The sequence below is a fragment of the Microtus ochrogaster genome, unplaced genomic scaffold (assembly GCF_000317375.1).
Source record: "Microtus ochrogaster isolate Prairie Vole_2 unplaced genomic scaffold, MicOch1.0 UNK21, whole genome shotgun sequence".
Taxonomy (NCBI): domain Eukaryota; kingdom Metazoa; phylum Chordata; class Mammalia; order Rodentia; family Cricetidae; genus Microtus; species Microtus ochrogaster.
The window spans coordinates 2,920,941-2,934,685 of NW_004949119.1; the positions used below are offsets into that span (position 1 = coordinate 2,920,941).

The 13,745-nt window shown below is 46.3% G+C and overlaps 1 protein-coding gene across 1 annotated transcript in view; it reads right to left on the minus strand.

Moving 5' to 3' along the window:
- Positions 1–11,230, minus strand: part of Dupd1 (dual specificity phosphatase and pro isomerase domain containing 1) — a 34,002-nt gene extending 22,772 nt beyond the window's left edge. Inside the window, exon 1 of the mRNA XM_005367662.2 lies at positions 11,034–11,230. Within this exon, the coding sequence (XP_005367719.1) occupies positions 11,034–11,230 (197 nt within the window). The remainder of the gene's footprint in view (positions 1–11,033) is intronic.
- Between the last annotated feature and the right edge of the window lie 2,515 nt (positions 11,231–13,745).

The window sequence follows — 13,745 nt, forward strand, 5'->3', positions numbered from 1 at the left end:
TGATGATAATGAACTAAACCTCTGAGACTGTAAGCCAGCCCCAATTAAATGTGTTCCTTTATGAGAGGAAATGAGAATTGCCGTGGTCATGGTGTCTCTTCACAACAATAAAACCCTAACTAAGGCAGGATTTGGTACCAGGAGTTGGATGTTGCTGTGATAAGCCTGACCACTTTGGTTTGAAGGAATGTGGACTTTAGAGTTTGGATTAGAAAAGCAGTTAAATGTTTAAAGTGGGCTTAGTGGACCACGCTACTACAAAGTGGAAGACCGTGGTGCTGAGGGTGATTTAACCTGTCGGGGCCTGGCTCAAGGGGTTTCAGAGGAGGAGAATATTATTACGTGATGGAGATTTTGACACAGTGTGGCAGCTTTCTGTGCTTGTCGTGAAGGTCTGCCTGAGGCTAAACTGATGTGCTATGGATTAACTGTAGCAGCAGAGGAAATCTCAGATCAGCCTAGCATTGACTCTTGTGTGGTTGGTAGTGTTCACGGTTTATTTATTTATTATGCAGATTGTGTTCTGGCTGCATGTCTGCCTGTACACCAGAAGAGGCACCAGATCTCATCATGGATGGTTGTGAGCCACCATGTGGGTGCTGGAAATTGAACGCAGGACCTCTGGAAGAGCAGGCAGTGCTCTTAACCTCTGAGCCATCTCTCCAGCCCTAGTTTTCACTCTTATGAATATCTATAACGAAAAGGAACACGCTGAACAGGAGAAAACCAGAAAATGTACAGAGTGAGGAGAAATGGGGCACTAGGCAGTCGAATGGAACTAAATCCTGTGTTTGAGGAGATAAACAGACTAAGAAATGGGAAAGGGGGGTGAGCTCAGGACAAGACCCCGCCCAGCTAAGCTTCCCACCTGTATGTAAGTGTAATTAAAGCACAGTTTAGGTCCAGGAGTGGTGGCACACACCTCTAATCCCAGGAGACAGACATTGTCAGAGCTCCAAGTTCTAGGCCAACCTGATTCCCAGAATCAAGACTCAGGACAGCTGCATTTAGGCAGTGAAGGAAACCACAGAAAACAGGAAGCTGGTGGAGATGGAGCCTGCTACTATGTTTCCTGCCATGAAGATAATGAGCTAAACCTCCATTGTGTTTCAACCATAAGTCAGCCCAATGAAATGTTTCCCTTTATAGAAGTTGCCATGGTCATGGTGTCTCTTCACAGCAATAGGAAACCTAACTAAGACAGTAGGCAGATAAGGTGTCTCCTTTTCATTAACTTGCCTTAGGAATGAGGTGGGGACATTCTGTCACATGTGAACCTGTTAGACTCATGCCGTTTGCTCCATTGGGTTGTTACTGACAGGGTCTCTATATGTAACCCAGGTTGGGCTTGAACCTGTAATCTTCCTGCCTTAGCCTCCTGAGTGCTGGAATTCCTGGCAAGCACCGCTACCCCTGGCCTGAGCAGTTTATTCTGAGAGCATGCTCAGTCCCTCCTTTGACTAAAGTCTCCTTAATTCCTTCTCTGCAAACCCATGGCCAGGCTCTGCATTCTGACTGCAGTTGAGAGACCGAAGAAGCAAAACCTTTCCGACATGGCCTGGTTTCCTCAATCAGAGCCCTTCCTATCCTTCTTCTCATCCCTGGTCCAGCCTCCTGCCAGGCCCTCTATGGTCGTCTCCTGAAAGCTTGCTTCAAACTCCATCAGTCAGCTTCAGCTGTCAACTTGACACAAACCTGGAATCACCAGGAAAGAGGAAACTCCAGATGAAGAATCGATCAGACCAGACTGGTAATTATAATTGATGTAGGAGGGCCTAATCCACTGTGGGAGGTGCCATCGCTAATCAGGTGGGCCCAGGCTACATAAGAAAGGTAATTGAGCCAGGCAGTGGTGATGCACACCTTTAATCCCAGCACTTGGGAGGCACAGGCAGGCGGATCTCCGTGAGTTTGAGGCCAGCCTGGTCTACAGAGTGACTTCCAGGACAGCCAGGGATACATAGAAAAACTGTGAGAGCCTAAGTTACATTTTAAATTTTAATTACTATGCCTAAGAGTCACTTGCCTAAGGACAGATAGTTCCTGAAATGCTGGAGGCTATTGTTTATGGGAGATAGCAAGTTACATATTTCCACTGTGGTAAACAAGTTTGTTTGACACATCTGCACTGGATATGTGTTGTAGAATATCAGTTAAAGGTGTAGTACATTTGTTTATGCTGTGGAACAGTTGTTTAATGATGCAAAGATGTGTTGCATTCTTTGATGTTGCATTTGTTTAACTCTGTGAAACTCTGTTACTTTGCCTGTCTAAAATGCCTGATTGGTCTAATAAACAGTTGATCAGCCAATAGGTATGCTGGAGAAAGGACAGGCAGGCCTGGCAATCAGAGAGAATAAATAAAAATGCAGAAGCCATGCCAGGAGCAAGAGAAGGAGGAGGAGGACTGGGGACCAGCCACACCGCCAGACACGGAATAAGAAGGAATGAAAAGATATACAGAAATAGAGAAAGGTAAAAGTCCAGAGGAAAAAGAATGATGGTACAATTTAAGTTAAGAAAAACTGCCAAGAAACAAGTCAAGCTAAGGCCAGGCATTCATTTAAAAAAAAAGAAAAAAAGGCCTCTGTGTGATTTATTTGGAAGCTGGGCAGGCGGGAACCCCAAAGAGTAAAGAGCTAAGAGAAAACACAAACAAAAACCCAACAGCAGATGAGGTTCGCTTGCCCCTTGTTGGACCTGATGGGAATACTTTAAACCCCTGAAATCCATGACTCGGGGTCATTTTCTGGAAATCCAGAGTTGGACCTGGCCAGAGAGTCCACCCACCTAGCCAGTATTTAATTAAAGCTTGCTTCAAATTTGGCTTTAAACTGTGGTAGTTGTCATATTCTTGACCAGGGGATTAACAAAACTCTGTCTTAAACAAAGAAAGAAAGAAAGAAAGAGAAAAAAAGGAAAGGAAGAAGGATAGCCAAGGAGTCCACTAAACAGTGTATCTCTGTGGTGTCTGCTTCCCTTCCCGTCTTGCCCTCAACTCCTGCCTTGGTTTTCTCGGATGTGAGCTGTATCCTGTAAGTCAGATGAACCCTTTTCTTCTCATGTTGCTTTTGGTCATATAGTTTATTCTCAGCACCAGAAAGCAAACGAGGCTGTGTGTGGTGGTGCACACCTTTAATCCTAGCACTCGGGAGTTAGAGGCAAGGGGATCTCTGTGAATTCTAGACCAGCCTATTCTACATAGCAAGTTCCAAGACAGGCAGAGCTATGAAACAGAGAATCCTTGTCTCAAAACAAAGCAAACACAAAAAGAAAGCAAGCACACTAGAACATCTCCCCAGATTACACTCTTAGACCTTTGTTGTCCGGATCCCCACCAAATCCCTTTGCAACCAAGCCCGTTTCCCCCCAAGAGGTCTTGTGCAGAGGCAAGGCGGAGTACATGGCCCATAGACATAGGTCCATGGAGACCATCTGGTTTTCAGGTGGAAAGGAGCCACACCCATGTTGCAGGGTTCTGTACTGGGCAGTGAGGACAATCTGCTGGAGGCAAGGCTGCTTCTCATTTTGATGTCTATAGAGGTCAGCCTGTGTGTGGTCCTGAATGTCTGTTGGTTTATGGTTTATGTCTTACAATTTGCCGAACTTTTTAATCTGTTGTCTGTAACACTGTAGCTGTGTCATTTCCTGGACGTGGCCTTGAAGTCATTGTCCCCATGGAGTTGGGCTATGTGCCCTCTTTGCAGGTGGACTTGGAGCAGTAAGTCTTTTCCCCAGCTTCTTGTCTCATTAAGTCACTGGATGCGAAAGAAAATGCAAGCCACTGGCTCACTCGGCCTGCTTGTTCTTGGGTACATTGTGGCCATGCAGGGCAACAGTTTAGGGTGCTGCAGGAACTAAAATCTTCCGAGACTGGCTGAGCCGCCCTGTCACAGGTGTTGCCCAAGACCATAGGAAAACACAGATATTTAAGCTACGATTCATAACACTAGCAAAATTAGAGTTATGAAGTAGTAACAAAATAATTTTATGGTTGGGGTCACACAACATGAGGCCTGTATTAAAGGTCACAGCATTAGGAAGGTTGAGAATCACTGAGCTAAACTAAATCCTCGGGGGTTTCACTTTTCTTTGCTTGCTGAATAGACGCAATTACACAGATTGGCTTTCACTGCAGAAAGCTTGTCAAAATGAACTGTGCGGTGCTCAAGCTTCTTTACCAGATTAAAGAAATTCATTGGGGGCGCAACGGGAAATTGTACATCAAAATGTTTATCTTTGGGTAACGGGAAAACAGGGAATTCTGCTTTTTTTTTTCCTTTTGGTCTGTGTTTTGTAAATTCAGTGATGAGCATACTATAGTCATTTACTGTGTAAATGGGTACTGTGACTTTATTGATATTATTTCCTTAGTACTCAGGAGAGACTGATTATTACAGAGTCGTGAGGTGGATTTTTAATTTCTTTGGCTTTTTAAGTTTGGTTAGAAAGCCCTTCCCACTGGCCATAGTGAGGCAGGAGAAGAGGCTACACAGTGAGATGTGTGTTAGAAAATAAAAACCTTAGCTGGGGGTGGTGGCGCACCTTCTTAATCCCAATACTCTAGAGACGGAGGCAGGCAGATCTCTGAGTTTGAGGCCAGCCTTTCTACAAACTCAGACAGCCAGGGCTACACAGAAAAATCCTGTCTTGAAAAGAAGACACAACAACAAAAACAACAACAACAGAAACCTTTTTCCATGCTGTTTCACTCCCCCACGGTTCACTCCCCAATGATGGAGTCTAAGGAAGGAAAGGAAATAAGTGCTGGCAGCCATGTTTGAACACAATGTATTAGTGATTAATCTAGGCTCTCTTGGCTCATGGTGCAATCAGTCTTTTACCCTGTTCGAACCGTGCCTGAGAACGCTTTGTCTAACATGTGGGGGCCGGGCCAGGGCCTCAGCCTTCTTTCTCTGCTACCTTGTCCATGACTGGTGTCCACTCCCAATAGTTGAAAGTCCAAAGTCCAGGTTTTCTGGGAAACATCCACCATGCAAAATTGTTAATGCTGGCATATTTTGCCGCATCCTACACTGGCCGCTCCTCACCTTGGAGTAGCAGGCCAAGTGTCAGCTTTGATGATACAATAATTGTGTGTGTGTGTGTGTGTGTGTGTGTGTGTGTGTGCACATGTATGCACATGTACGTGTTACCAAGAGGGTCACATCTGTCCAGACACATCAATGAGAGACCTCTCCTCCCTTTCCAGTTTTCCCATCTTCAGGCTCAAGAGATAAATGTCTCTGACTTTTGAGATTGCTAGCTGCCTGGGAGCAAAGGTATCAGAAAAGACAAGATGGAGACCCCGGAATGCAGACTTGGGCTGCTATGGGGTGGGGAGCTGGGCACAGGCATTTGCTTGTGAGAGATCTGGCTTTGGGAAGGGTTTTGGACTGTTGATGGCCCTCTGAAAGGAGGCTTTGGAGGTAGCTACAGTTAATAAAGGTAGGGAGTTGCCTGGGGCCCCAGACATCTAAAGGGCAGCACAGTTTAAGAGTGCAGGGATGCCACTGTGGAGAGAGATTTCTCAGTTTCTCCATGTCAGTCCAGCTTCCTAAGAGGCCGCTCTGCCTAGGGATGCTCATCCCTTCCCAGCAGAGACACAGTGCCCTTCTCACTGACTGTGGAGAGAAAAGAAAGAAAGGTTTTGCCAAGCAAATGAAAGATGTGAAGGAGATTAAAGTAAGAATATTTAAATTACAGACTGTGCCTTTCAAGCATGCTCAAGCAGTTCTTGAAGCACCCATTTAGGGAGTGCTGATTGATAAGGGCCTATGAATTATTCTTATCTCCTAGTTCCTAGCTCTCTGGAGGGCAACACTTGGTTAACCTAATTTGAATCTAATTTAAATGACTTAAGAGTAATAACACAAGTATGTGCTTGAACCTAATAAAGCCTAATTTATTAAATAGGACGTTTTAGAAGAACTGTATGGCACAGCCAGACAGGGGCCTTTGAAATCATCCTTTATTTAATAAATAAAGAAACAAAGTCCCAGAACAATAAAATGCTTTGCTGTAGGCCAGACAGTTAGCAGCCATGCACACTGGGGACTTGAACTCTGTACCCTATGTATTGAGTGGGGGCTTCTGCTCCACTCTCTGAGGGCCTGTGCTTCCCACTGGGGCAGACTTAGTTCTCTACAAGTTATGGGAAGTGGGTGATGAATGAGGAAGAGTTCCCCATGGGGACATTCCCAAGGTGGCCTGTTGCCCTGTGTCCCAATCCTCTGCTAACCAAGCAGGCCTTCTGTGAGGCTGAGAAACCATGGGGACTTGGGGTTTTTAGGCATCCCAATGGGGCTGAACCCCTTGGAACAACCTGGGACTGAACACGTGTTTAGAAATCCTGAAACTCACAGGTTCACGGGCATTTTTCCTCATGCCCTGGGCTGGGCACAGGTTGGTTTCTGTCTCCAGGCTGTCCTCAGTGCAAGAAAACCCAGTACAACAAAAACTAGTGCTTACTCTGTCCTTTCTTCCTTCTGTCACAGCTCTAGCTCCTGTCTCATCTGCAATAGTTCACATTTGAGTGTGCTGGGCATTGCGATAAGCTCCCATGTGTCTTGCCATATTAAAAACTCAATCTTACAGATGAAGAAATTGGAGCTCACAAAACTTGATGGCCAGGCCACAAAAGTCCTACAGAAACCAGACAAGCTCCACTATCTGCTGGTGTCCACAAAGAGGGCCTGGCAGAGAAAGAATAGATAGATATCATCTTGGGGGTGATTCTGGCCATTCCCAAGTGCCAGGAGTCTCCCAACAGTAGACGGTGACCCTGAACATCCATCCATCCTTGCTCTTGAGTCTGGATTGCCTTCCAAACTGTCCTCTGGAGATTGGCTTTCAGAAATCTTAGGTGCTTTATGGGTAAAAGAAAAACTCATCCTCAGTACAAATAAAAATTTGGGATTTATGCCTGTGGAGCCAGCCTTGGGTATTGGGCAGTATCTCCAGAGAGACCAAGAGACTCAGGCATTTCTGCCATCCTGCAACTGCATTTATATTCTTATATTCTCACATGGCTGTGCTGCTCTGGAGTCCACGGTCCTTTGAAGTCTGTGACCCTTGGTAAGTGGTGGCATACCCAGAACCCAGGATCAGAGTCAAGTATGAGGTTGAGTTGATTCCTGACCCCCCACCCCCACTGTGTTTAGACCTTGAGAGCTGCCTGGCCTCTAAGTGTGTGTGTGTGTGTGTGTGTGTGTGTGTGTGTGTGTGTGTGTTGGAGCCTGATTGGGCAGAGCTTAATTGAATTGAAAGGGCAGCGACATTTTCTTGGTTGAAATAAGCAGGGTTGTAATCAAAGGTCGAGGAAGCTTGCAGACACCCACCATCCTGTCATTGCCTGGCACCATCTTAAGTAGAATGTGTCCTTTCTCAGACACTTGCGGTGCTTCTATGAAAGCAGCCCTCACTTGGCATTCAGCCTTCCACAGGCTGGCCTTCACCCACATTTCTGGACACATCACTAGCAACAGTGACAATGACATTTACATTGGTCTGTCTCTTCGCAGTTTCCAAAATGCTTCCTTTTAGGCTTCAAAGCTTCTTAACAACTATTTTAGAAGTGAGGACATAGGTCCAAAAAGGTAAAAGGCCATGTCTGAAAGCCACTGTACCTTTCCAGGGCTCATGGTGGGCTTCACTGTGGTTTAGAATGTTTGTTCTCCCTCCTCCAGGGCGGCGGGGCCTGCCTTCCTGGCCCTGTCACCAGCAGGTTTTGGCATGGGCTTGTTTGGTCCAGTGAAATATGGCTAAAAATGGCACATGTCACTGGGTTGGGGGTGCATGCCTGTAATCTCTGCACTTGGAAGGTAGAGGCAGGGGTATTAGTGGGATTAGGAGTTGAGAGAGCAACCTCAGGTATATGAGAGTTCCCTAGAAACAAACAGATAAAAAACATGGCGTACATCATGTGTAAGTCAGGCATTGTTTAACAACGCCTTTCTTTTCTCTCTGTTGCAAGAGAAAATGTCCCAGCAGTCCCTGCAATAGGGGCTGCCCTATCAGTCTGGAGCGTAGACTCCAGAGACCACAGAACATAAACTGTGGAGTCAGAGTGGACTATAATGTTGGGAAGCCAGCTGCTGTGGTGGCAGGCGGTCTCTGACGTGTGGGAGAGGCCTGTTTCATTGGCTCTAAACTGACCGCACAGCGTTAGCGTTTGGCTTAATCCCAGACTGTCAGTCTTTGTATAGACAGTGTTGGGCTTGTAACCTTATGCACTGGGACTCCTGTGTCTGTGAATTATTCTTCCCTAAGTGATATCTGAGGTCAAAGTGTATGCACACCTCTTTGACAAAAGCAAAATTTGAGTTATGGAAAATTTACAAATAGGACCCAGAGGTTGTTTGGGATCAAGGTGAATGCAGCATCAATACATGGCGCAGCGCAGATGAACCATGAGAGTATGCAGAGGAGAAATAAGCCAGCTACGAAAGCCCACCAGGCCGTCCCATCCCATGGCCACACAATGTCAAGATCAGGTTGATGTACAAACCAGAAGGCAGACTGGCAACTGCAGGGCCCTGAGGAAGGTGGGGGTGAGGAGTGGCTGCTTAACGGATCCTGGCTTCCTCTTGAGATGATAAAAATGTTCTGCAATTAGACTGAGAATATCATGAAATCATTGAATTGTACAACTTAAGAGGATGGGTTTTATGATATACGAATGATACTCCTGTAGAGCTAAGAGAAGCAGTACATTGTGTTCTGTGCACCCCTCGCCTGAGTTCCCCTGATGTCCTCAGCCGGGAAATGACCGGACAAATTGTACCATAGTTATACTGTGGAATATTAAAAATGCAGAACAGCATACACAGTGGGGTTTGTTTTTTAAGAAGAAATTATTTAAGCCAGACATGGTAGTACACGCCTCTGATCCCAGTGCTTGAGGGGATGAGGCAGGAAAACCAGGAGGTGAAGGCTACTGAGACCCTGTCTCAACAGACAAAACGGAACACCCATCCGTGGAGCTGAGAGACACCTCAGCAGGGAAGAGCTCACAGTGGTTCCCAGCACTACCCTGGACCATGTCCAAGTGCCCATTACTACAGCTCCAGGGGTTCTGACTCCTGACACCTGGCCTCTGCAGACACCTGCGTTCATATGCATCCCCTTAACCCCAGGCATACATAGGTATACATAATGAAGATAAATTCTTTAGAAAAATACCAATCTGTCTAAAAGAAATAAAATAGCATTGTGTGTGTATTTATTTTCTTGTGTTTGAAATAGCACACAGAAAAGTGGAAATAGCACATGAACCTGCTATTTGGGAGCTAGCGAGACATTTGGTGGGTAAAGGTGCTTGCTTGACCTGAGTTCAGTCCTTGGTTCCCACATGGTAGAGAGAGAACCAACCTCCATGCATACATACATTATGGCTTGCTTTTGCACTCACATGCACACACACACATGCACAATAAAAAATAAAAAAGGGTTTGGAGAGATGACTCAGCTAAGAGCACTGGTTGCTCTTCCAGACTCCCTGAGTGCAATTCCCTGCAACCACACAGTGGCTCACAACCATCTGTAATGGAATCTGATGCTCTCTTCTGGCCTGCAAACATGTGTGCAGACAGAGCACTCATACATTAAAATAAATAAAAATAAATCTGCATAAGATGCTTTAAAAAACAAAAACAAGCCAGACAGTGGTGGCGCATGTCTTTAATCCCAGCACTTGGGAGGCAGAGGCAGGCGGATCTCGGTGAGTTCAAAGTCAAACTGGTCTACAGAGTGAGTTCCAGGACAGCCAGGACTATCACACAGAGAAAGCCTATCTCAAAAAACCAAAACCAAAACACCCAAAACTTAATACTTGTTATGGGCAGAATTAAGAGTGGAAAAAGAGAGATTGTACATTTGTTTGTTTCTGTTTTGTTTGAGACAGAGTCTCAGAGACTCAGGCTAGCCTTGAATTCTGTACGGCCAAGGTTGACCATGAACTCCTGTCTCTCCAAGTGCAGGATTATAGGCCAGCTGCACCACGTCTGGCTTGCAGTTTGTTTTATGACCATTTACTTTAACTTAGAAGGTAGCGGCATATAGTGTTTCTAACTTCTCACAGCTTAATAAAAAGGTTAAGGGAAAAATAAGACAAGGGCTACTGCACGTGCTAGATATTTTACCTCTGGTTTTTAAGCAGTCAGCCGGTAGTAAGAGCAACAAGCACAGGGGTACTGCACGTCTGCTCTAAGGATCGGCAGGGCGTGAAGTTCAGAAGGATGGGGGGAGGGGTGAAGTGGCATGAACCTCAGATTTCGGTCATCGAGATTTTAGAATATAGGGTGCGTACTAAACAGTCCTGTGACTCAGTTGCCTTGCCTTGAGATTTCTTTCAGTGGTGTGTTGTGAGGGTCAAACGAGGTCACATTTGCAGGGATTTTAGCATAGTGTCTACCATGCAGTGGTCCCTAAATGATGGCCACAGAAATTTCTCAGTTGTTTGTGAAGCGGGGAAACTGACTATAAGACCTATAAAGAGACGGAGACCTCAATTTTGACTACTGTTTTCAGATACTCCTAAGGCCAAGCTCCAACTCCGGCTCTGGCTAATAAATAGTCAGCTAAGATAGATGACGAGATTCCCCAGCCTCTCTTGCAGCTAGGTGCAGGGGAAGTCTTAGGCTAGACTTCCCTTTGGAAAGCTGTCCTTCTTGACTTCCTTTCTCCTGACTTTCCTGTTGGGTTCTCTGTGAAGATTCTGGATTCTGCGCAACCTTGAAGAACACTAGACCCTCATGATGGTGAAGCAATACACAGAAGCCCTCATCTTGGCTCTCCTGCAGTTACCATGGTTGCCCCAGCTAGACTTCCTTTGGACTTAACACACAAGAGAAAAATGAGCCTGCCTTGCTTAAGGCTCTTTTCTAAGTTTTTGTAAAATGAAGATGAGCCCTAACTAAGATACTTCTCATAGAACAACTGACCCGGAAGTCAAGGCTTGTGACTCAGAGTTGCTGAGTGACCGAGGAAGCGCTTGTTCCTTTCCCAGGGTGACATAAGGGCCTGGAACTTACTCATCACCGATGTAGAGCCTGGGCCAGACCTCGTTGACGTGCGTGTACTGGGGACTGCCCTTCCAGAAGAGGCGCTCCAGCTCGAAGGCACCAGGGGTGCAGTAGTCCTCAGCCTCTCCCTCCTCCTCCTGCAGGGACAGCCTCTTGGCAGAGGGGTAGGCATTCTTGAGGCTTGTCTTTGTATCTCCCGACGCCATTTTGGACCAAGGGATTTTCTTTCCTTTCTGTAGGAAAGAGAGTCAGGATGGGGTTAGCATGGAACACTGGTCGTTAAAGAAGGTCACGATGGGGTTAGCAGGGAATGGTGGGCATTATAGGGGGTGAAGATGGAGTTAGCAGGCAGCGGTGGGCACTATAGGAGGAGGTGAGGATGGAGCCTAATTTGGTGGGTTTGTCTCTCGCCTCCTGTGTCCCCTCTTGCTCACCCCAGGCCACACAGGTCAATGAGAAAGGCCATGAGGCAGTTAAACAGCACTCCCCAACATTCCAGTGTGCACACAGCGAAAGGGCTGGGGGCCTGAGGCAGTTTTATAGCAGATGGCAGAGCAGCTTTGAGCCTAGGAAATTCCCCTAGGCAAGCCAGGTCATCCATTCCCTGTCCTCGTTTTGTTTTTATTTGTTTGCTCGCTTATTTATTTATTTTTGGTTTTTCAAGACAGGGTCTCTCGGTGTTAACTCTGGCTGTCCTGGAACTCAACTCCACAGACCAGGCAGGCCTTGAATTCAGAGATCTGCCTACTGGGGTTGAAAGAGAGTCCTAGCTAGACAGCTGTGTCTGCTCATCGAAAGCTGTTTGGGGAGTTTATCAAGCTCTCCTGGTGGGATGTGGAAGAAATGTCTCCATTGTTCCCCAGGAATCTTGCTGATTTGACAGGTAAATCGGACTTCCTTAGCTATTCATCCGCACAGCTCCAAATCCAAAGATTCACCCACCAAGTATCAAATGAGAAAAGGGCACCTTTCCTGAACCTGACAAACTTCCTCTCTTGCCTTTACTTCCTAACCAAGGTAGCTTAACCTCCATTCATTCACACATTATATATACTGCATATCAAAGTAACCCAGAGATGATTTAAAATCTCCATATGCAAATATTGGCCATGGTCCCTTTTGAGACAGGGTCTCCTGTAGCCCAGGCTGGCCTCAAATTTGCTGTGTGTGGAGTAGTGATCCTGAATTTCTAATCCTTTCCCTCCATGTCCATAGTTCTGACTTGATAGGCCTGTACCACCGTGCCCAGTTTATAGGATGCTCAGGCACAAACCCAGGCTCTGTGCTTAGTAGGCGGGTGCTCTCCCATTTTATAAGAGGGACTTGAACATCTGTGGATGCTGAGGCTCCGAGGATCTAGAACCATTCCTCCATGGTTTCCGCAGCCCTCCTTCTCTGGCAGCTGCTGTCGGTCCCGCTTCTTTAGATTCACTGGCTCAGTCTTAACTCTAAAATGTACCCTTCTCACCACTCTCCGGAGGGAAATAGCACACTGAAGATGTTTGGCACATATCTCTAGTCTGCTGAGAGGGAGGTGGTGGAGGCTGCAGTGTCATAGGATAAATCCAAGAGCGTTAGAAAAGCCAGGAGCACAAGACCATCTGGATGAAAGACTGTAGTCTGGAAGGCGCGTGCGTCACCTCAGACGCACATGCCAAAATAACTCCAGGGGACTCACACTCTTTAAACACAGGCCCACAGTCTGGAGAGATGGCTCAGCGATCTAGAGGCTGCACTGCTCCTTCATAGTTCCCTTCTCACACCCACACATCGGGTGGCTCACAACCACCGCCACTTGAGCGCCACGGCGGTCCATTACCATCTTGTAGACATTGCCAGCACCGGCTCTCACATGTGCTTCTACATACACACATTTACACAATTCAACATAAATCTTTAAGCTGGATATGATGACAGTTTAATCCCAGCACGTGGGAGGCAGAGGCAGGTGGATCTCTGTGAGTTCAAGGATAGAGAAACCCTGTCTTGAGAAATAAAGAAAGGTAAAATATTCACAGGTGAAATGATGTAGTCCCTAGAATTCGTATCAAAACGATACAGTTGGAGGGCCAGCCAGACGGCTCAGCAGGTAAACTGCTTGCCAAAAATGCCTGGAGAGCTGAGTTCAATTTCCAGAAGCCACATGAAAGAGGCGGGGAATACACGCGGAGTGAGTGGTCCTCTGACTTCTATACATGTGCTGTGGTATGCACACATATAAAATAAAAATATAGTTGGATGAATGCAAAAACCCAGTGTTGGAGGTAGGGTACTGATGGAGGTGTGGGAAGCAGGATTGTCTGGGAATGGGGGTTAGATTTGCGCTGGTTTACATGCAGTTGGCCCCATAATCTCATAGGAAGCGACACTATTAGGAGGAAGTGTGTCACTGTGGGGGTGGACTTTGAGGTCTCATATATGCTCAAGATACCAACCACTTCCTGTTGCCTGCAAGCCAAGATGTAGGACACTCAGCTACTTCTCCAGCACCAAGTCTGCCTGCACGCCACCATGTCTCACCATGATGACAATGAACTAAACCTCTGAAAATGTAAACAAGCCACAGCAATTAAATGTTTTCCTTATAAGAGTTCCTGTGGTCATGGTGTCTCTTCACAGCAATAGAAACCCTGTTCCTCTTTGCATGTGTTTAGGAATCCCTGTGATTAATTTTTGAAAATGCTAGGCACAGTGATAAATACCTACGGTCCAAAATATTCT